Source organism: Pseudonaja textilis, chromosome 13 (assembly GCF_049901715.1).
Source record: "Pseudonaja textilis isolate UNSWEBS1 chromosome 13, rPseTex1.2, whole genome shotgun sequence".
In the NCBI taxonomy this organism is placed as follows: domain Eukaryota; kingdom Metazoa; phylum Chordata; class Lepidosauria; order Squamata; family Elapidae; genus Pseudonaja; species Pseudonaja textilis.
In genome coordinates, this window is record NC_142002.1 from 21,515,101 (window position 1) to 21,536,165 (window position 21,065).

Sequence of the window (21,065 nt, forward strand, 5' to 3'; positions counted from 1 at the left end):
CAGCATAAGAATAGCCCAATATGTTGGCTGGCCTGATGCAGTTGGCTGCTGAACCCATTGGAGGCCTGAGCTGGAAGAGCGCCCGCTGAAGGCTTGCAAGGCACTACTTGTGTAGGTGGTCATCTTGCAAAGCAACTTTCTTTTGAAAAAGTTTCTCTTTCAACACCAATGTGAGGTACCCAGAAAAGCTTCTGGCAGGAAATAAGAGTTATACAATCTTCTCTGGATATTTCCAAAACAAGGAAAACATTCATATATTTTTTTATTGTATTGCTAACAGTTGCTGGGGTGCATCCACAGTTTCGTTCCACTTGTGCAATGACAATAAAGTTCTTCTCTTCTTCTTCATATGAAATGGACATTTGATGGCAGGATGTACCCCTTGTTAAAGCTAAAGTCGGCCAAACATTACCTTTCTCTTATAGAAAAGAATAACATCCCTGGATCCTCTTCAATTGACTGAAAATCTTCCCTGCCAAACAATCAACATAACTGCCAAAGATAATGGTTTTAAAATGCTTTAAGTCTATGCTGAGATAATATAGAAAAAATTGACCGGTAGTTTGCAATTTAAAAAGAAAAGGAAGAGAATGGAATGACTGCAGAAACAGAAAATACCCGGGCCTCCATTCCATCCTGTCTCCTGAGTGCCTGTCAGCCAGCACTCGGACTGGCCTTCCCAGGGCTGGGCTGCAGAGGGAGAGAAACGGAAGCCAGCAGAGACAAGTTTTCACTTGCTGAGACAGAACCAGTTCTAACCTTCTTTGCAGCTCCCAGCCCACCTTGGAAACGTGACTGGAGGCGGAGGAGGAAGGAGCAGCCTCAGGTCAGCGGGCCCTTCCCAAGGACACCAGCTGAGTACAAGAGAGCTCTCCTCTGCTTAAGGAAGCCCCTGGACTGGATCAGAAGAACCCCACTTCCAGGGGGGAAAACCTCATGCTGGTGAGTAAGGGGCAAAAGGAAAGTGGAGGATCTCTCCTTCCTAGCCCCATATAACCTCCTGAATCCAGACTTCCCATTAGCCAGAAAGAGTCACTGGTTGTCCCTGAGCACAACCGCAGATTAGGACAGGAAAAGGGACAGGAGCTGCCACAGAGGCTGCTGGCGGGGTGGGGGGAAGGGGGGGGGGAGGGAGGGAGAAGAAACCTACATGCAGACCTGAGCACAGTCCCTGGTCCCTGGACTTGCCTAGGTTGTTCTGGGAGGGCAACATGGGTTTCCTCAGCTTGTGGGGGAAATTTGCAAAAATATCAAAGAAGTGGAACTGTGAAATATTAGGAGCAGAGCAATAAACTGGTGTCCCCCTCCCCTCCAGACCATAGGAACGTTTTGGAAGAAGAGTGATTTTGTTTTCCCATCCTGACGACCAATACTCTTGTGTGCTTCTGTGTGGCAGGAACAGGACTACAATATCAAAAGAGCAGGCCAAGCACAGAGTGCGTCCAAGGTCAGAATTCCATTAACCTGCTTCCAGCCCTGGCTTTTGATCTCAGAGCATTTCACCCCTGCTGACCATGTTGACTTGTGCTTAGTTGTGTGGCTTGTTCCCTTCTTTCTTTTTCAGAGCTGCTAGATCATGCTTTAGCTCCTGCCATTCAAGCAGACGCAGGCCTTCCTCTTTAGGCAAGCTTTGGGTGACACCCAGTGGGGTACTATTGCAGGGTCTGGATTGGATTAGTAGAGGTGGCCCTTTTACACTCTTGAGGCTGCTGCAGCCTAGCCTGAATCTTGGGGTTGGGTGGTACAAAAATGCAATGAGCAAACATGTTGCCACTTCCTTCCTGAGCAGAGGGCAAGTGATTGGCACACCTTCTTCCACTCAGAGTCGGCCATCAGCTTCACAGTGAATTTTTCTTCAATTATTTGGGTTTCATGGCAAATACCATTTGGGCTGTGCAACCTTCAGATCTAGCCACCTCCATCACCTCTTTGTGTGATTTTGTACAAACTCTCCCTGGGGGGCATTTTTATATTCTTTCAAAATATCCAAGTAGAATTATAAAAGAAGTGGGAGTATGAAACCTATTTTCTCAATCACTTGCTCTTTTTAAATGGTTTAAAACAAATTGTCCCAGGATAATACATATCAATAACCTGAGAACTAAAACCCCAAAAAGGGAAAGGAGGTTTTACAATCGTTGGCGAAAGCCTCCTGAGCTTGATTTTCCAGCAAAGCCCTGTGTGTGCAAAGGCCTTGTGTCAGTTCTGTGGGACCACACCGCACTGAGGCAGAGGGAGGCCTGGGGAAACCCCTGGCAACTTGGGTGGCCATGTGCTCCTCCTTGCTCTGAGGTGCTCTATTTCCACTCCTCCCTCCAAATGTCAGGTGAGGTGCAACATAAACTATCTTAATGATGTGCCACTAAAAGACGTGAGAAGACCAATTCAAAATTCCACCAGCTTAGGGCATTTCGACTGAATCCTTGCCCTGTTGACTAATTAAGAAAATAATTATTGCCAAGGAATCCAGAGAAAAACCATTCCCCAGTGAGAAAGAGCGGCAGCCCTGAGTTGCATTTGTGATCAACGGCTGGAGAGGCTCTGGCTGTGTCCTCACAATGGTGCAGAGCAGGGGTGGGCAACTATGGCCCTTTTATGAATTATGGACTTCAACTCCCAGAATTCCTGAGCAAGCCATGCTAGCTCAGGAATTTTGGGAGTTGAAGTCCACAAGTCATAAAGGGGCCATAGTTGCCCACCTTTGGTGCAGAGTGAGGTTAGTCTTCCTTTTTTGAAGCAAAAGCTGTAGCAGGCTCTAGCTCACGGCCTGGCCTGGTCTCCCAATCAGAGCAGGTACATGAGTGAGGGGCACAAAAACTCAGTCCCAGTTCCCCAACATGGCGGGCGGGGGGGGGGAATCTCTCCCATTTCTCTACCCCACACCTCCCCTAACTGGTTTCCCTCCAGTTGCTTATCACTCACCCATCAATTTTTTTTCTAACATATATACTTGTCCAATACATTTTCATACTGTGTCCAGTATACTTATTTGTCTATTTCTAAAATCTTTTCTGAGTGGCCCTTAGCTCAGAAAGGGTATTCCAAAGAAATTTATTGAATTGAAAGCTTTATTTATTTAGTAATTCATTAATCACATTTATATAGACAGATTAAATAGACTAATGGTCTCAGCTTTCTAGGCAGTTCATACAATAGATGTAAAGTACAGTACAGATATGGCCTAGTAGAAGGTGGCGTTCAACAGACGTTTGGTTAAAACCAGCCTAGGCTGGAAAGAGAGAAGGAAGTTAGAAAGAAATTTAGCATTGCCTCACCTTGATTCTCTTGGATATGGGAGTGGGGGCAGGGGAGAGAAGCTCTGCCAGGCTTCCAAGGGTATGTTAATTATAGTTGCAACAATAAAGTTAGTACCAGGAGTTATATGGTTATTATTCACCCTTGTGGCCTAGTTTGAACTAATTAAAGTTTTTAGACTTTTCTCAGAGGGAATCTCAGATATAACAAGATTCCACTGACCATCTAGAAACTTAAGAGAGCATGGATTACTACAACTGCAAATAGCAGAGCAGATAAGTGACAATCTCCATTTCACTGAGGCCTATTTAAAAATAGCTGCAACTGGCTGACTCTGTTGAATGCCAGGAGATCCAAAGCTACCCAAACGCAGAATAGGCCCCTCTCTCTCTCTAACATCTGGGCAAGGAAGAAGTGTGGAACAGAAGAGGCCAACTCCCTTGGAGTTGTCTGATTTCTTTGTCCATTTTTAGACAAGTCAAGGGAGGAAAATTAACTTGTTTGGAACGCTGACATTGTGCTTGGATTTATTGATAGTTGCCTAAGCTATGCAAAAAGTCCAGGTAAGGAAAATCACAAATGAAGAAATTAAAAGTATTAACACAACCCAAAGGAAAACAGCTTAGAAAACTCCTCTCTATCTGCTGTTTAAAAAGTTGTCCCTGTCTTTTCAGGCAAAGCTACCATGAGGGGTTCTATTCAGATGGTGACCCTGTGGGGGAAACAAGCCCCTCCTCACAGCATCACCGCTATCCTCATCACAGAGGACCAGAGAACGATCGTCACAGGGAGCCACGAAGGCCAAGTCTGCCTTTGGGACCTGCTGCCAGACCTCCAGGTGTGAAATGGCTTCCTGGCTCCTTCCAGGGCTGCCCCCAGCTCCAGTCTGCTCAGAGGGAAAGCTCCTCAGCAAGGACTACCTCTCCCCAGGCAGAATTAGCCACTCCTTTGGGGGATCCCCTAACCCAGGGGTGTCAAACTCTTGGGCTGCAGGCCGGATGCGTCACCTGCTGGCCCCGCCCGCACCCAGTTTAGCGAAGGGAGCGGGCAGGGGAAAGTCCTGATACGTCACGTGACGCCACCGTGATGATGCGAGTTTGGCACCCCTGCCCTAACCCTATCACAGGCCAGGGAGGAGCAGTTTAATTCTTCTCAGTAGAATATGCTGTTTTCCATTTATCTGCTCTGTAATCGAGAACATACAATCCATTATTGAAAATCAGTCCTTTTGACCTTGTTATACAATCAACCTTTTGCCCTTCTAGATGTCCTCAAGGCAGATGCTTTTGGGGCATACAACATCAGTGACGTGTTTGGCGAAGGCAAGAAATTTTGAGAAGCAACCGTACGTGGTCAGTGCTACTGAGAACGGGTCAGTCCCTCGACATTTCCCATGACTTCTCATCTCCGGAAAGTTCTGAGTTGCAGGAAATAGATGTGCTGTTTGGAATAGAGATTGATGCCTTGTGGCTTTTCTTAAGAGTAATTCTTGCTAAGGTAGGCCAGGACTGATATTATTATCTCTGAGATTTCAGTGAAAAGGGGGGCTAGCTAGAGCCCTGGAAAGTGTTTTAGTCGAAGTGGGAGGCCCAACAGATTAATCCCCAAGGGAAGATCAATCTTCTGAAATAAAGAGAAGGGATAGGAGCCTTGAGCCATTCTCCAGAAACACAGGAACCTTTGTGTAACCTGCCTCTGATTTCGGCTGCTAGTAGAAGCACGGTAACTTGTTCAATGTCTGAGCCAAAGCCATTTTCTATGCTTTTTTAAAGACAGCTCATGAGGATGTTGACAGAACTATTCCACTATAGGTGAGAGGGTTTAAGCCTTAATTTAAAAAAGCCGATTTCATCATATTTCAATAAAAACTTATTTCAGTGTAACTTTACACCTTATCCACTTCCACCTGTCCTTCAATTTCAAAGTAAATCCCCTACTGGATATATGTGAGTGTATCATAGTACATCCTCTTGTTGTTTTGGCAGAGAGATGAGCATTTGGGACCTCACCAGTGGACGGTGTGTAGAGAATACAAGGCTTCCATTTCGGCACACGGCCATCTGTGTAAGTAGAACACATCCTTACCTGTGTTCTCTTGAGCACCATTCCCTAGCAGCTTCTTCTGATATAGGTCTTGTTGGTATCTCCAGTAGTTTGATGAAAAAAACGTTCCAGAGGTGAGAAAGGACTAAACTGAATACAACCTGGGTTTTATACCTACATTTTAAAAAAAAAATTAGTAAAGTTACAACTGAACGAAGATCTCACCCAGTGCTTAGAAGTCACTGACTTCTGGTAAGCACTAGGGATTCAGGAATGCTTAGACTGAATCTGGCATGCTGTTTCTTTTTTGGGGTGGCATCACATCCATTACCTTCTGTCTAGCACTGGGCTGAGCTGAAGCTGCTGCACTTTCTGCCTTCCCTTCTTTGGCTTTGGAAGGAGGGAACTGATTGGACAAGAGCAGGCCACCAACAAAGCAGGTCGCTCCTGCTGCCATGGAAATGCAGCTGCACACATCTCCAGTTCCTGCTGTGGCCTCTCTAGCAGTGGGGCCATGAGCTGAAGGGAGTCTACCTGCAAGGTGGCTGCGGGCTTGGAACTGGTAGAGAAGCCACTGGTTTCAAACAGAATCTGGGGATGGCTCCAGACAAAATGCAGTGGCCTCGTTTTATTGCACTAACCTGCTTCTGTACTGCAGTGCCTGTTGAAGTGCATCAAATTTAGTTTTAGAATTCGTATGCTCAGGAAACATTTATAAATGGAACACAATCTTGTGGTTTGCTTGCATCATGGGTGAGAAGGCAAAGAGGAGTCTCTCTTCCACTTGTGCATGATCTCTCTGTTTTGTGAACTAGGGATGTATACTAGCATTTGTCCGCAGAAAGATAAGCGGCTGCAGCACATAGAAGAGATTGAAATGGGGATGGAAAAGGCTCCACGGGACTCTCTTTATAGCTTGAAACAGCCCAGAATCAGGTCTAGGATGCTACTCTGAGCCGTTATGCATCATCTTGGCCAGCCACTAGAGGGCAGTATGCAACTTGGCCCGATCCTGGTATCTCTCTGGTCGGCATGCTGTTTGGGAAAGGGTGTTTCCAACTAATGCTTGGTAGGAGTCAGTCTTGGGAAACAGGTGTGCTTCTCAGCTAATCTGTCTTGCCTTTTTCCCTTTGTACAGTACTACCACAGCTCATTTCGCATGGCAGGAGAGGGCTGGCTGGTCTGCTGTGGGCAGTATAATGACATCCTCATTATTGATGCGATAACCCTGGTTGTGCTTCACAGATTAACCTCTTCTTCCTCTTCAGACTGGATCAGCTGCATGTGTTTAGTGCATTCTCTGAGGATTCAAGGTATATTAGCTGTCAAAATCATTTAAGTTGGATGCTTCTATGTGAAGTTATCATCCATGCTTATCCATAGATACCATAATATATAGGAGGATTGCTGTAAAATTATATTGGTTTACTTGTCATTTCTTTGGTGAGTGGGTGGGCACATGCCTGTTTAGAAATTACAGAAATTGGTCAGAGCTGCAGAATACAGTAATGTACATTGTTGTCAAGAAGGCTGATGGTTCACTCCCAGAAGAGCCTTCCTCCTGCTGGGGAGAAAGGCTGGTTTCTGTGGGACCCCTTTTCTTCTGGCCACACTTCTTAGGCCCTGGGACACATCAGGACTGCTGGTACAAGGACAGTTTTGCCTGGGATAGTGAGCAATGGCAGAGCAAGCCTCACTTCTGAAGGCTCTGGAACAGGAGCTGCAAGGACCCTAAATGGGTGCATCCACCCACAGACACGAAGCGGGGCACCATGAGGTGCTCCTTGGAGGCTGGGTTTAGGTGCATGGGCAGGGTCTTGCCCTTCCATGTTATCTCGGGCAGGCAAGAGCAGCCGTGCCATTTTCCTGCTCGCCACGCCTTGTGCCCCCTGCTTATGACTCTCCCACAGCCATCCCGTTTCGCTTTTCCAGAGGATTCTTTACTAGCCGTATCTGCAGCAGGAGACCTTAAAGCCTGGGATTTGTCATCTTCGATCAGCAGCATACAGGTGAGAAGCAGCAAAGGTCCATATCCTGGGCCAGGTGCCTCTTTCCCTTCAGTCGGGCAGTGTTGATGCAGGAGGGTTAGCAACATCCCTGTGAGTGGACTTAGAGGGGCCCCAGGTGCCGCTGAAACTTCTCGAAAGTTCTGCATCCAGGCCCCAAGCTGAATGCAAAGCAAGTTTTCACCTAGAAAGGAGTGATCATAGCTGATGTTAAACATGATGGGAAATTAATTTCCTGGACATGACATGGACTTTACACGGGGAAGAAAACAAGTCAGGTTTTTTTTAAAGGTCCAATTCCTATCTCAGACAGATCAGAATAACAAGAAAATAATTTATCCTACAAACAATTCCTAAGATTTGGTTGCAATCATATTTCTAGAATACATTTCCTAAAAGAATCCAAATATTAAAACATGTATATTTCCAAACTAGGAAATATGCACAACTTTCTAACTGTCCTAAATCAGACTTTGTATGGCTTTTGGCATAAGACCTCACACCTAAGCAAATTCTGAAGGAGTACAAAGGGGCATAAGAGTTATTCTAGGAAATGTCATGATGCACAAACACCCTCTTTTCTCAGAAAAAAAAACAGGAATTTAAGGGAAATATCAGTTTAAGTAGTTTCTGTGCTTCATAGATATGCCAGTATAAAAACTGTCATCAGTCAGTTGTATGGGGAGTGGAGCCAGTGGAGCCTCTCTGACTTTTGCTGTTTGTTTTGCCAGCTTGGTCCCGTCTTGGGTTTTATTTCGCCTAACCTATGAGAAGGGTAGAGAATGTCCTGGAGGCCTCCTAAAATCCAAAACTGCCACAAACAAGACAGCATTGTTTAGATGTTGAAATCTTATAAGAGAACTGACAAGGGGACCTTACGTTCCCTTTGCCATCATAGCTTGAGAGCATGCTAAAGTACAAGAGAACTGAAAGGGAATAGATTGGAAAAGGAGTTCAAAATATAGCCATCCCTCTGTTCTTTCCATTAAATCTGGTCGATGGGCTCAGGAAACCAAATACCATATTTGGGAGAGGCAAATTATTCCCTCTTAATCAAGGCAATTGGTTCCCTGAGTCAACTTTTACTTTATAGCCCAACTGCAGTGATAACTGACCATGCTATTTTTCTTTTTTCCATTCCTCTCCCCAAGTGACCTTCTCTTTTTCTTTCAATGTGCAGGAAAAGCAAAACATTTTCGAGAGAGAATGCCAGCCTCTGGGCTGCACACTTTGCAATGCAATCCGATTTTGCACTTATACGGAGAGGCTTCTCTTAGTTGTATTCTCCACCTGCTGGAAGGTATTAGTTAAGCAACACATGCAAATGTTAGGCATTTCCTTCACAAATAACTTTAAAAGCTTATCAAAATGCAGAGGCTGAGTGAAACCTGAAAAAAATCATATACAAATTGTAATAGAGAATCAAGTCATACTAAATTATCATGAATAGACTAGTGTTAATAAACCAAATCAGACCAAATTAATGTTATTGATTTTACTACACATCCATTTTCCCCAATTTGAGAAACTAAATTAAAGCTGTACCAGAATGTGAACATTAATGTTTCATTCCTTTACAGTAATAGATCCAAAGATTTTTCTTGCCTTTGCAAAAGGCATTTTGTCATTCTAGGTGTTTCCTTCTGTGATTCTGATAATTGAATGAGTGATTGAATGAGTTTAATAAATGAACTGCTATGCCCTGAGCTGATGAACTGTCTGGCCACTGTGTTCCTGGCTGTGCCAATGCTTTTCTCCAGTGCACTTGCTGGACAAAAAGACGCGCCCCACCCCCACCCCCCTCAGAAATCTTCCAGAAGGCCTTCATGACACTCAGATTTTTCTACTGTTCCAAGATTCCTCTTGTGTGTTCTGCTTCCAAATTCACATTGCTCCCATGCTCTGTAACTGCTACCCTTGATGGGAGGGAAGTGGAGGGTTAGAGGCCAGAAGGAGATAGATACCTTTAATGTCCCTCTTTAAAGCAACAGGGGGGTCACCTTCCCCCTTTTTGTCTCTGGCTTCAGGTGTATGATTACTGTGACTTTTGCTTGCTATGGACTGAGTTCAGCCCAAGCAGACAGGCCTTGGCAGGAGGAGAAATCCTTGCTGCCCACAGGTTGATCATTTGGACAGAAGATGGGCGCGGCTACATCTATCAACTGGTGAACAGGTGAGACACACCAAGTGCAAGGGAGTTGGCACAAGCCCCACCTGGAGCCTGTGGAGCCTTTTGATGGCAAAACCCTCCACATTTCTAAGATCCTGACCGGGGGACCTTCCCTTTGGCCCATGGAGCTTTCGGTCAGGCAGCTGCTTACCCTTGTTGGGGCAATTCCCAGAAGGAAGCGTTTGCTAACGGAGGAGCTTCTGTTCCATGCATTGTCAGAGGACTGATCGTCCCTCTTCCCATGTCTTTAGTGGCCTTTCACGGAGCATCCAGCCATCCAAAGTCAGGGTGCTGAAAGAAACGGTTCGTCCTGTTTTACTCTCTTCTACTGAGGTGCAAGGCAACAAAGTAAGTTGGCTGGGTTTCTAGAGACTTCACTGGGTTTCCATAAATTACCAACCAAAACCCATAAAGCCAGGAACTGAGGGCATTTTCTCCAAGGATTTTCAGTTTGCCGTTGGAATCTCCATGGATTCCATTATAGGAAATTAAAGGATTTAAAAATGGCTCCTTGCTTTCTTTAATGCTTCTTGCATCTCTAAATTTGTGTGCTCTGAGCTGAAAATCAACTTATGAGTAACTGGAGGTCATTCAGCCTCAGGCTGTTCAAACTGCTAGAGGACCATAAGTGTGTAAGGGAAGGTGAAGCATCATTATCGTGAATGTGTGCATTTCTCAGGCCACTGTACTAATATGCAAGAAAACACACAGAAAACTGTGTGAACTTGGAACAAGCAGAAATAATCAGCAAACTCTGAATTGGGACTTGTGGGTGCCCCTCAAAAGTGCTGAAGAAGTTGGTTATTTGTCAGCTAACACAGCTCCTCTTCGGGAATTTTATTTTCAATAGAGTTTTTCTTACATCATGGGCTTCATGAATGAAAGGAAGGAACCCTTTTATAAGATTCTTTATTGTGGACAAGCTTCTGGGAGGATTACTTTATGGCATGTTCCTGATGTTCCTGTTTCAACTCTAGATGGCTCTCCAAAAAGTTAAGATATTTTTTTATTTTACAGCTTGTACTGCAAAGGGTGGAGATGAGACCTCCTGGCATAAACTCCGGGACTCACTACTTTTCTTATCTACTCTATTGTACTCAGAGGGCGATATGGGTTTGGAGATGCATCACTGCTAAGTAATATAGGCATTGGAAAGGGAGACGGTACCATTCACAGGGGTGTTTGCACTCAGGTTCTTATTGCTTATTCTCCACCCAAAGGCTTTTGCCGGGCCCAGAACACTAAACTAGAGGGACCCAACTCTCCTCAAGGATATGACTAGGAAAGTGCCATCACTCACACCTCCTTGTTTTTTTCTCTGCAGTGATCCCAGTCGCAGCATCCAGGACTCTGCAGGATAACTTTAACATTCACCGTCCGATAGCTGAAGGTATCCCTGATTACCCCTGGGGAGCTCCCATCACAGTTTCTACATACATTCCCAGCCTCCAGAAGTTGGTCTGTGGATGTATAGACGGCAGAATTATTATAGTGCCAGCTTTGCACGCTGCAAAGGCCAGACTGTTGGGAGAGGGTTCCGTGCAGAAAGGTGAGCAGCTTTGCAGCATCCTTCTTTACTTTACAACAAGTGGGGGGAGGCATTAGGGTTCCCCCTACACCTGAATAAAACCTTCCTCAACTCCTGGGTACTTCCGGTACTCCACTGACTTTTCTTGGCCAGGAGCTCTTTCTTCGGTGCATCCTCACTCTCTGCACCTGCAACCTTGAGTTCCCTGAGGGTCCAACTGAGCTTGATCTCTTGGCCCTCAAGCCCAGAACAAGTGGATTTCTGTAACCACAGGGCAGCCATTTTATGAATATGGCCTCCACCTCTACCTCCACCAGGGCCCTGAAAGGCCACCTCCTGTTCTGGCTGTCTGGAAGTTGATCTGGGAGACCGGCTGCTGGGTTCCCCTTCGGGGAGCATTCTGTGATGCCCGCTCCTCTCCCGCCTGATCCCAGGGACCATAGGGAGCCCCCGCCCAATGCTTACGTCAGTCAGGGCTCGTGGGCTGCAGAAAGTGGGGGGGCTCCTGGCGGTACTGGCTGCTGCCCGCCCGACTCTCTCGTGCAGATGCTGCTGCGCCCCATGTGCTGAGCGGTGCCGGCAGTGTAACAGCCCTGCTGGTGCTGCCCGGCCGGCCGACGCCCTGTTGGCTGCTCTCCGGAAGTCAGGACTCCTGCGTCATCTGGTGGGACCTCTCCACCGGGGAGGCACTGCACTGCTTCAAGCTGGATGCGGGGCCCATTTCCCGCCTGCTCCTCTCGCCGGATAGCTGCAGGGTGAGTTGCAGCACCCGAGGCGGCTCCCTGGGAACTCAACCAGGCAGGCCGGGTTTCTGCTCCGCTGCAGGAGTTTGGGGTCAGGCAAGAGGGTCTCCTGCCCTAAGCGCGAGCTCCCCAAGGCCGACCTCCCTCCTAGGCCTGACCGAGGAAGTCTTCCTTGCCTTGCCTTTGCAGCGGAAAGGTCACCACCTCGTATGCTGCGTGTGTAGCGACCACTCTGTCGTACTTTTGCACGTGCAAGAGCGTGCCTGCCTTATGCGTGCCAGGAAACACCTTTTTCCCGTGACGGCATTACGATGGCACCCCATGGAGAATCTGCTGGTCGTGGGGTGTGAAAATGATTCGGTCTACGTTTGGGACATTGAAACAGGTGATAGAAGTGAGGCTGCTCCGATTTGCCCCTTCTCTTCTTCTTGCAGCAGGCAGCCCCTGGACGTCCTTAGGAGCTCGTTGTAGTGATCAGCAGGAAAGGAACAGGTGGACTCTCATCTGCCCCTTATTTTTCCTCCTACAATTCCTACTTCTGATCATTAGAGGAAGCAAAATTGGCCCCAAATAGATCTGTTTTTTGTCTCTCACCCCAAAACCTAGACCTGTTATAAATAGACTGCAGAAATGTGGGTGACAATTAGATACAGGGAGCTATGCCATCATCAAGCGGCCATCTCGGTTATCAGCTCAGTTAATGATAAGTTTATGGACAAATAGCCATGGACCCTGAATCCTTATATCTCTGCTTGGCCCAACAGAACCCAGATTTCAGTTGCAATAATTGGGGCAGTCACTAGAGGGCAGCGTTTCTTAGTCTTAGAGCAGGGGTGTCACTCGATTTCACTGAGGGCGGCATCAGTCTTGTATTTGACCTGGGGGGAGGGGCAGGGGGGACATGGCCCACTGGATGTCATTTGTGTCGAGGACACTTGTGGCGGCACCATTTTCTCTGGCAAAGACACCACAGGCTAGTCCTTTGCTGTTTCCAGGCCGGATCTGGCCCAAGGGCCTTGAGTTTGACAGCCCGGCCTTAGAGGAACTCTACATGTCCTGGTTTGGCTCATCAGAGGATCACTGCCTATACTGGCTTCTTTTTAAAAACGTGCTTTATAAAATTGTGGCCTGATCCTGGAGAATCCAGGGAAGATAAAGTGGAGAGCTGCTGTTGTGAACACCCACCTTCCTTTCCCCCTTTGCCTAGGAAGTCTAGAGCGCCACGAAAGTGGGGAGACAGCCAAAGCGATCCTTGCTTCCTGTGAAGGTTCTGGTCTTATGGCTGACCCTCTTTATGCAGCCTGGGAAGAAGATGGCCAGCTAGAGAAAGGTCCATGTGGCCCCTTGTCCAGCTCCTCTGACTTTGGCAGTTTTTCCTGCAACAGGCTCGCTCATCAAAGAAGGTCTTTTTGTCATCAGGTGAATACTCAGAAGGAAACAGTTGCTGGCTGGGTGAATAAAAGCCTGGTTCTTTTGTGTTCCCTTTAGAAGCCCGCCCCGATTTCTTCCCCATCCCCTCTGATGATTCCTCCTGCCCCCCAAAAAAAATCTTTGGAATGCCCATTGATAGGTTTTAGCCACGTGTGGTATTTGTTCTATATCATCATAGTTGGTGGCTTCATCCATTCAACCTTGAAAAAAAGGCATCCTTTTAATTGCCCAAGTGTTAAAAAATGACATTCTGCATTACAGTATACTTATTAGCCCCCACATCTATACAAACTTTTACAGCCTCTCTACTTACCTGTGCAAGGTCTGGGCATTGTTAGATGCCCACTGTGCATTTTGCAATTAGTCATACCTTTCCATTAGCCATCCATATATTTAGAGGGATGTTTTTAAATGAAAATGAAGTACTCACCAAGAAAAATCAATAGGAGCTCTCGGTAAGAAAAATCTGTTTAGCAAACAAGAAGGTGCCCTTGAAAAGGCTCCCTGGCTATTGCTGCTGCCAACCTGCGAGTGGTTCACCTCTGTGTTATGATTCAAAGGGCCTCACCTCTTCTCCTCCCCTTTGGGGTACAGGGAGGAATGTGGGAGGAGAGGGCTTCTTCGGGAAAACATGCAAGTCAGCAGCATCGTCAGACTGAAGGAAAAAAGCACCGGAAGAGACCTTCAGGTTTTCCAGTTCTTTGTTCTGGTGCCTGCCTACCTGCTCTTAGAATGGCTGGGAGTCTGCATGTCTCAGAGCTAAGATTAAAATTTGCCTTGGAAACAAGCTTCTCCTTTTGTCTCTTTGCTTGTTTGATCTGTTTATAGGTTAGGGGTGGCCAGATTTGGCATCACACTTTGCAGAATTGCTGGAGTCCAAAGGGGAAAGTGGGGCTCTTATTAGAGGAGGTTGCTAGGGAAGAAAAGGGATCGAGGGAGGGCTCTTCATTTCAGAAGAGGAAGCATCAGCATAGCTGCTGCCAAGCGGGATGGACCTGCTCGGGAGGGAGAGACCTGTCCCCTGGGAGAGTGAGGGGAGATCCCTGGACAGGCCGCATTTGGGGCTGATGACCCACAGATGAACCAAGCCTAGAAACCCCTCTGAGCAGTTAAAACGCCTCAGGGTTTCCCTTTATGGATGTTTCATTACACATTGGAAATACGTTTGTGTCATTTGGTGTTGCTTTTCAACATTTCTTTACCATATGGATACCTCATTCATTCCTCATGCCTTTCTGTTTGGTGTTTTGCTATTTTTAATAGTGGCTTGTTTTATACTTCTTTTCAAAAGTGAAATATTTGCATATTTATTGATTACATTCATTGTTACGTGACATCCACCTGAATTGAATATAAACGATATAAATATTTTGTTATACTATTTAATTATAATTGTTGCACTGACTACGGTAACGTCAACTAAATGATGAAAACATTTATCTTTCAGTTAACTACTCTCTGCTGGGCTCAGGGGCCTTTTGCCATTTGGCCATTGAGGGCAACGTGGGAGAGCCTCAGTGTCAACGTGCTCCTTTTTGATTTGGAAAAGCTGGTGGAATTGCTCTGCTCCTCTCAGGCCAAGGGACTGAAGTCCTCCAATTCCTTCAGCACCATCGACACTTTAAAGAGAGCCAGAAGCGCAACAGAGAAAAGGACATTAATGTTAAAGAGAAACAGAACTTCCGGATCCTTCTATCCGGTGGATGGGCAGGACAGAGTGGCCACCGAAGAACAAGACTCTGGGGAGGTGCATACAGGTGGAACCCTGGAACACAGCGATGGCATCAAAAGGCACAAAAAAGCGAAGAGTTCCAAGAAGATGAAAAGGCAGTCCTCTAGAAGAACCAGCCCAACTGTCGCCACAGAGGCAGCCAAACTCCTTTTGTCCTGTTTTTTCCCCTGGGGTATGAACAGAGAGTTGGACGGCCTTTGTGTTCAGTATTTAGGTATCTTGAGACTTTTCTCTCCTGTCTCCTTTGGACTGCTTTCAAAAAACAATTATCTTACTCTGATGTTACCAGGATGGAACATTGCTAATCCTGAGAGGATGGAAAAGCAGCAGGAGGTAGTCAATCTATTTTCTAGCAAAGTGCTGCATTTACACAGCAAATACTATAGTGTAACCCAAGAGCAAGCAGGCAAGAAGAATGGATGGAGAAATATGGTTACTTCTACAGAGCAAAGGCTAGTTTTGGCTTATTTGTTAAGCAGGATGTCTTTAGTTCAAAGGATAATTAACAGGCCTTCTGAAAAGACCAGGTAAGACTGAGTCTAGCTTTTTCTGAAATGAAAATTGATTGCTCTACAGTAGTTGGAAGAAATGGATGGACGAGCAGTTCTTGCCTATCATATGTCATTCACATATAATATAAGATGATGTCTTTGGGGTGGTTCCCTTCTCCCCAGTCAGCTTCTGGTCACCAGGTCTATTCCTCTGAAAGGCCTGAGCTCACCTGGTTCCTGGGAGAAGGCGGCCTCCGAGGCTTCCTTGCATTGTGTGCCCACTGTTCCCTTTCACAAAGGAAGATCTTGCCTAAAACATGGTGCTTCCTCCAAATGCCCCCCCACCTTCAAGAACACAGCCAACTCCTGGTTTTCGCTTCACTTGACTTGTCTTCTTCATCATCACTATCATTGTAGCCTTTAGCTCACCAGCTTGTTCAACCATGGTTCAACCATATATGATAGATACAGAGAAAGGGGCGGTGGGGGGGAGAGACTTTTGGTCCTTGGCTGTCTGTGTCAGGGTCCCTGACAGACAGATGATCTCTTTGCTTTCAGCCTCATGAAGCGCAACAAATGGAGACCTGCAGCATCTCTGGTCTTGGATGACCTTAACCTAGAGTTTTCTCCACGTAAGTCCTGGTGACACAATCCACACTGTTTCCTAGGTGTTTGTTGTGATGAGAGGAAACCTTCCTTCCCAAAGGAAGACTCATAGGTTGTCTCAACCCTTCCAAGCCCTAAAATGTTCAGAGGCACCAGATAGCCCTGAGGAGGACCAAGATTTGTCAGTCTGTCTTTAACTTAATAATTTCAGCACGTGGTACAATAGAACTGAACATTATTAAATAAAATATGTTTCCAATATCGTTCACAAAAAAGAAATGAGGACAAATATAGGCAGGTTAAAAAAATAGTCCCAAGGCAAATAGAAGTGCTTGGTGCTGAAAAAAATGGTAAAAGAACACTTAAAAATCATTTGGTGAGATTAATGAGATGTTTAATTTTAACAGACTTTTGCCTCAGAGCAAAATTAAACTTCTTGTAATGCAATTGTTTACAAAATGTTGTTTTTAAATTTTACCAAGGTTTCAGGAACAATAGCAAATATAATTTATTTATTTGCTCATAGGCCAAACGTAGTCAAAGTAACACCTAGCGTAGATGACCCTAAACCAAGTGAAAGGAGCTATAAGAGAAAGGGGAAGGGGGAAGGCACAGGCTCTCTAGTTCTGCTTTGGAGTGACTTTGAGCCAGTCCCCAATCCTCAACCCTCAGCTGGGAAATCTGCAAGCAGCTACCTGCCACCCCCCACTGGACCAATCTGGCAGCTCACGGTCAGCTTTCTTGCGGAAGGCCCTCCTGCTCTCATGTCACATGTCACTCTTGAGCAACCATCAAGGGAAGGGATCCTTTCTAGAGAACATTATATTCTGTAGGAACAAAATGCCAGCTGATAATGTGTCTTCCGCTTCAGACATGCTGAGGTTCCCTGTTTGTGAGGCAGATAATCGTTTATTTGTCAAGCTAATTTCTTGCTGGAGAGACCAATCCGTAGAGGTAAGAAATGAACACCATTCCAAGGTCTTAAAATCCCCCAGGTTTCATCTGGGGTACAGTTTTGCAGACACTGGGTCAACAAAGTGGAAGTTAATTCTGAGTGGGGAGCATTTCTTCTTTCCCATGCTGTGGGACAGAATTTTGTATGAAAGTGGCAACTTGGCATACAGCTAAATTGCTTGATGCTCAATATAGGAGTCCCTGGCCATACCTCAGTGTTTATCAGGGTGCCCAGGGGACTGCTCTGGCTCTCCTCTTCCAAACCGAGGGCAGCAGCTAGAAGGGGAGCTGAACAGAAGAAACCACAGCCTGCTGGTCTCTTCCTCAAGACCCCCTCATCTGCAGAAGTACCATGTGGCTGACTCCTATCTCAGAGCAGGTTGCATGTCAGGCCTTGCTGGCTGGCATAGGTATCAAGACTGTTTAATTGTACATGTAAAGGCTATTTGTTGTAGGACAAACTTTTGAACAATTCAGGATAAACATTCCCTGCACATAGAAGAAAACATGCGCCCAGCCCTTTCCCTGAAATGCTAACTTGATAAGTGAATGGGATATCTTGGAATATTTTTCCTCCAGCACTTTCCTTTCACCTAGCCTGCAACTGGGCTGTTGCTGCTAGGAGACCCCAATTTGGCTCTTTTTGCTCCTTCCCTGAACCGCTCAAGAATACTCATCCCTTCTGGGGAAGGAGTGGGGCAAAGAGGCCTGCAGAATCAAATCTGTCTCCACAGAAATTTAATTCGCCCTCTCTGTCTGTGGCAGGTGATGGAGGCCATTCAGGCAACTTTGCTGGCTGAAGTGGAACAGAGCATGGAGCAGAAGATGATGGCTGGAGGCTGTGGGCAAACAAATTCTACCAGGTGGGGGTCAGCGGGGGCCAAGAACTCCCCTTCGCTGGGTACAGCTTTTGGTAAGTTCACAACAGTGATTTCAGGAGGAAGTGCAGAGCAATATGAGGTCTGTCAGTAGGCCTATCCCTATTAAGTTATGGAGGCAGAAGAGTGGTGAAATCCACATTTACGACCCTTGTGTTTACTTGCCTCCTTAAGTGAACAGTGCCACCCATCCCCCACCAAATTATACCAAGAACTGCTGCCAGTTGCTCTCAGCCATGGCCCTAGAAGGATGCTCAGCCCTTTGTAGGTTTGGGCCTCATCTTCCAGCAGTGGTGCTTAAAAAAAAGAGACCTGGTGATAGCACCGCCTTGTGTCCTTGTAGAGTCCTTGTAGAATCCCCCTCCCTCATACAAGGGCATGAAAGGACCGACTCGAGTGACTAGAGCAGAGTTGTCCTTGGTTCTTCTTAGACAGCTGCGTTTAAGATCTTGGCCAGAGGCTGTTCCATGGCTGCGTTTCAGCTGGTGTCCATTAGAGCAATGCGTCAGGTTACAGCTCTTTCCTGTAAAGATACACAACTCAATTTAATGCTCTCTCATCCAACACTCGCCCGCGATTGCAGTTGATTCCTCTCACTTTGTCAACACTCATTTACAAGTGTAGCTCTAACATTAGTGGTCAAGTATTGAAGGAAACGTATTGGAAGAGCCTGTAGAATTGCAGCTGATTTTGCTCCTTGCTTCATGCTGTTTAGCAGAGAACTCCTTAATGCAACAGAAATCAGATTTGCCGAGCATTTTATACAAAATCTAATTGTCCAGGCGCCATGCCAGGCTTGTCCCAAACCTTCGGAGGATAGATTCCAATAGGCCATTGGTCAAGCTTCATATGGAAGCATATATTTGGGGTACCCATGCATGGAACCTGATCCTTTAAAAATGTTCTCTTATTCCATGTACAATGTGTGCTGTGTGGGAGAGACAGTTAAGCATCCACATAAGCGCAGGAGCGGTGCTGGCAAGTTAGTAATATAACAGGCAATTCCTGCCGATATTTGTGTGAACATCCCTCCTAAAAAACCCCAAAATCTCTGTAATGGATTACTGTACAGTATGTGCATATTCAGGGGAGTGATCTCTGCGGGCCTCCCTGTTTCCCTGGCATGGGGAGTCCAAGAATTGGGGGCTGGAAGGGACCACCGGGATCATCTAGTCCAGCTGTAACCTTATAGGACCCAGACATGTGCTCACTCTAATGTGAGCTGCTTTCATAGCTACTCTTCCAAATCCTGCTAGAAAACACCAATTTGATGGCAGTAGGAAAGACGACTTCCATTCGCCATTTGCTGCTCTCTTATAGGCAAAAAAGTGGGAAACTAAACTCCACGGAGTGGAAACAATATGTGGAAGGGCATTTCTATTTTAATGTTGGCTTTTGTTTGAATTCATTTTAATCTTCTCAAGATTTGGAAGGGTGGCCTTGCTATTGAAAGAATAAAATGCCTTGTGATTCATCCCAGGTACCATGGGCATGATCAAGTATGAGAGCTGCATAACCACAGCAAACGTTGAAGATGGGGAAGCTCCTGCAGAGGAACTGGGGAGTCCAGGTGAGATTCTTCTGATCACTGGAGCCATCATGCTAGCAGGTACCTACAACTGTTTTCAGCAGCCTTTGTGTCAGATTTTGGTTGGACATGGGGAAGAAATTATATGATTATAAGAATGACTCAAACATGCTGATTTCCGTAGAAAATAGTGAACACTCATGGCTGGAAGTATCTAAAGAGAGGCTGGGTGGCCATGGGTCAGAAAATTATCAGAGAGCAGGCTTGTATCTTTCAAATTAGAATATCAAAAACACAATTCATATTATTATTCAACAGGTATAAACAAGCCACTTCCTTGGGTATCCAAACTGTGTTCCTGCAAGATGTGTTAGAAGAGTGGTTGAATTTCTCCATGAGAACAAGGAATTGTTGCAGACATAAAAGTGTGTCCACCATTCTTGGCTGATGCTGCTTGAGAAGCCCTCCTGTTTTCTTCTCAGCTTACTCCTACATCTCTTCCTTCAAATATACTCTGACTGACTTTGGAAGAACTCTGGAACATCAAGATTAGATTGACACCCCCACACACACTCAACCCTGCTGACCTATTGCAGATTAGTGAAGACCTGGGCATGCTTCAGGCCTTAAGGCAGGAGGTTTTTGTCAATTGTCAGGTTTATCCTCATCATTCACTTTAGGTTTTTATCTTTTGATGTTGTTTTTTTTAAGAGTTAAGATAACTTACAGAACAAAGATGCCAAAATCCCATTTAAGAATGAGACTGCAAGCCCTGGAATGTAAGAAGTCACAGTAGGCCTTGCACTCCTTGGGATGCTTCATTCTCAGTTGTCTATTTTCATTGCTGGATCCCATCCTGAGCCCGTTTCAAAGGCTCCTACCTAACTTCTCAAGTACTTGGATTTTGCTTCCATGCTACACAAATTCTGTAGTTTTGAGATGGGGAAAATATCTTACTAACAACCACATAAGCTTAAAATTTTAATTTGTAATAGTTTACCATGCGATGGTCTTTAAAACATTGCAAGTGATTAAAAGCAGCATAAAAATATAGTCAACAAAAGGCCCCATGCATTCTTAATGGCCACTGGTTAATCCAAGGTCTAGGTAGTGGACATGCATGCTCGGGCACTAAACACCTCCTTGGCAAGGAAAGTCAACTTCCCCTTAGGAAAATTGTAATTCATTATTCTGTAATTAAATTAAACATCTGTGACTAACAGTATCCCAAATTGTCTGCAGGGCATTAGAGCTCCATGGCCCTTTTTGTCTTCTGTAAGATAGGCATTAGTGGTAAAACTGGCCAGATGTACAGCAAGATATTCCCTTTTTCTACTTCTGGCCTGTCACCAAGAGGAGAAAATAAAGAAATAATAGATTCGTGGAGGTTTAACATATTTTATCTTGTTCTGATTGCATGTCTGTTCATTTATACAATGTATAGGCTCCCCCATCTTACCTCAAGGTAACCTTACTTACAATCATAAATCATGTTCCCAAAGGATATGAGAGAAAGACCCGGAGACAGGAGCCTGCTTGTTAACAGAAGCACGAGTGCTGATCTATTGCAAGAGAGATTTGGTGACATCCCTCTAGTCTAGAACTCTGCTCGGAGGCTTTCATCATCATTGCTACTGAAGGGAGTGGTGGGAACCAAGGTCCATTTATCCTTTCTGGAGAGCCAAATGGCTTCATTGCCA

The 21,065-nt window shown here is 45.7% G+C and overlaps 1 protein-coding gene across 8 annotated transcripts; it reads left to right on the plus strand.

Moving 5' to 3' along the window:
* Positions 1 to 809: 809 nt before the first annotated feature.
* On the plus strand, positions 810 to 20,758 carry WDR72 (WD repeat domain 72). 8 transcript variants are annotated; one of them, XM_087941763.1, is made up of 21 exons: positions 810 to 942; positions 1,316 to 1,447; positions 3,930 to 4,093; positions 4,521 to 4,627; positions 5,241 to 5,319; positions 6,437 to 6,611; positions 7,231 to 7,307; positions 8,485 to 8,604; positions 9,332 to 9,477; positions 9,726 to 9,822; positions 10,325 to 10,466; positions 10,799 to 11,023; positions 11,549 to 11,757; positions 11,935 to 12,130; positions 12,953 to 13,164; positions 14,624 to 15,435; positions 15,958 to 16,031; positions 16,877 to 16,959; positions 17,725 to 17,872; positions 19,318 to 19,407; positions 19,684 to 20,758. In XM_087941763.1, the coding sequence occupies exons 3-21, from the start codon at positions 3,941 to 3,943 to the stop codon at positions 19,737 to 19,739; spliced, it is 3,201 nt and encodes a 1,066-aa protein (XP_087797889.1). In that variant the 5' UTR covers positions 810 to 942; positions 1,316 to 1,447; positions 3,930 to 3,940; the 3' UTR covers positions 19,740 to 20,758. The 8 variants fall into 8 exon arrangements, with proteins under 8 accessions (XP_087797889.1, XP_087797887.1, XP_087797891.1 ...); XM_087941761.1 differs by having other exon boundaries at positions 1,316 to 1,436; positions 11,935 to 12,139; positions 19,318 to 19,446; XM_087941765.1 differs by having other exon boundaries at positions 825 to 942; positions 1,397 to 1,447.
* The last annotated feature ends 307 nt before the right edge of the window (positions 20,759 to 21,065 follow it).

What these genes read in the sequence shown, in the direction of transcription:
- WDR72 (XM_087941761.1), top strand. Translation starts at nt 3,941, where the DNA reads ATGAGGGGTTCTATTCAGATGGTGACCCTGTGGGGGAAACAAGCCCCT. An exon ending in AGGCCTTCTGAAAAGACCAG is followed by an intron (nt 15,436 to 15,957) that starts GTAAGACTGAGT and finishes CTTTGCTTTCAG; the next exon opens with CCTCATGAAGCGCAACAAAT. An exon ending in GGAGAGACCAATCCGTAGAG is followed by an intron (nt 16,960 to 17,724) that starts GTAAGAAATGAA and finishes TGTCTGTGGCAG; the next exon opens with GTGATGGAGGCCATTCAGGC.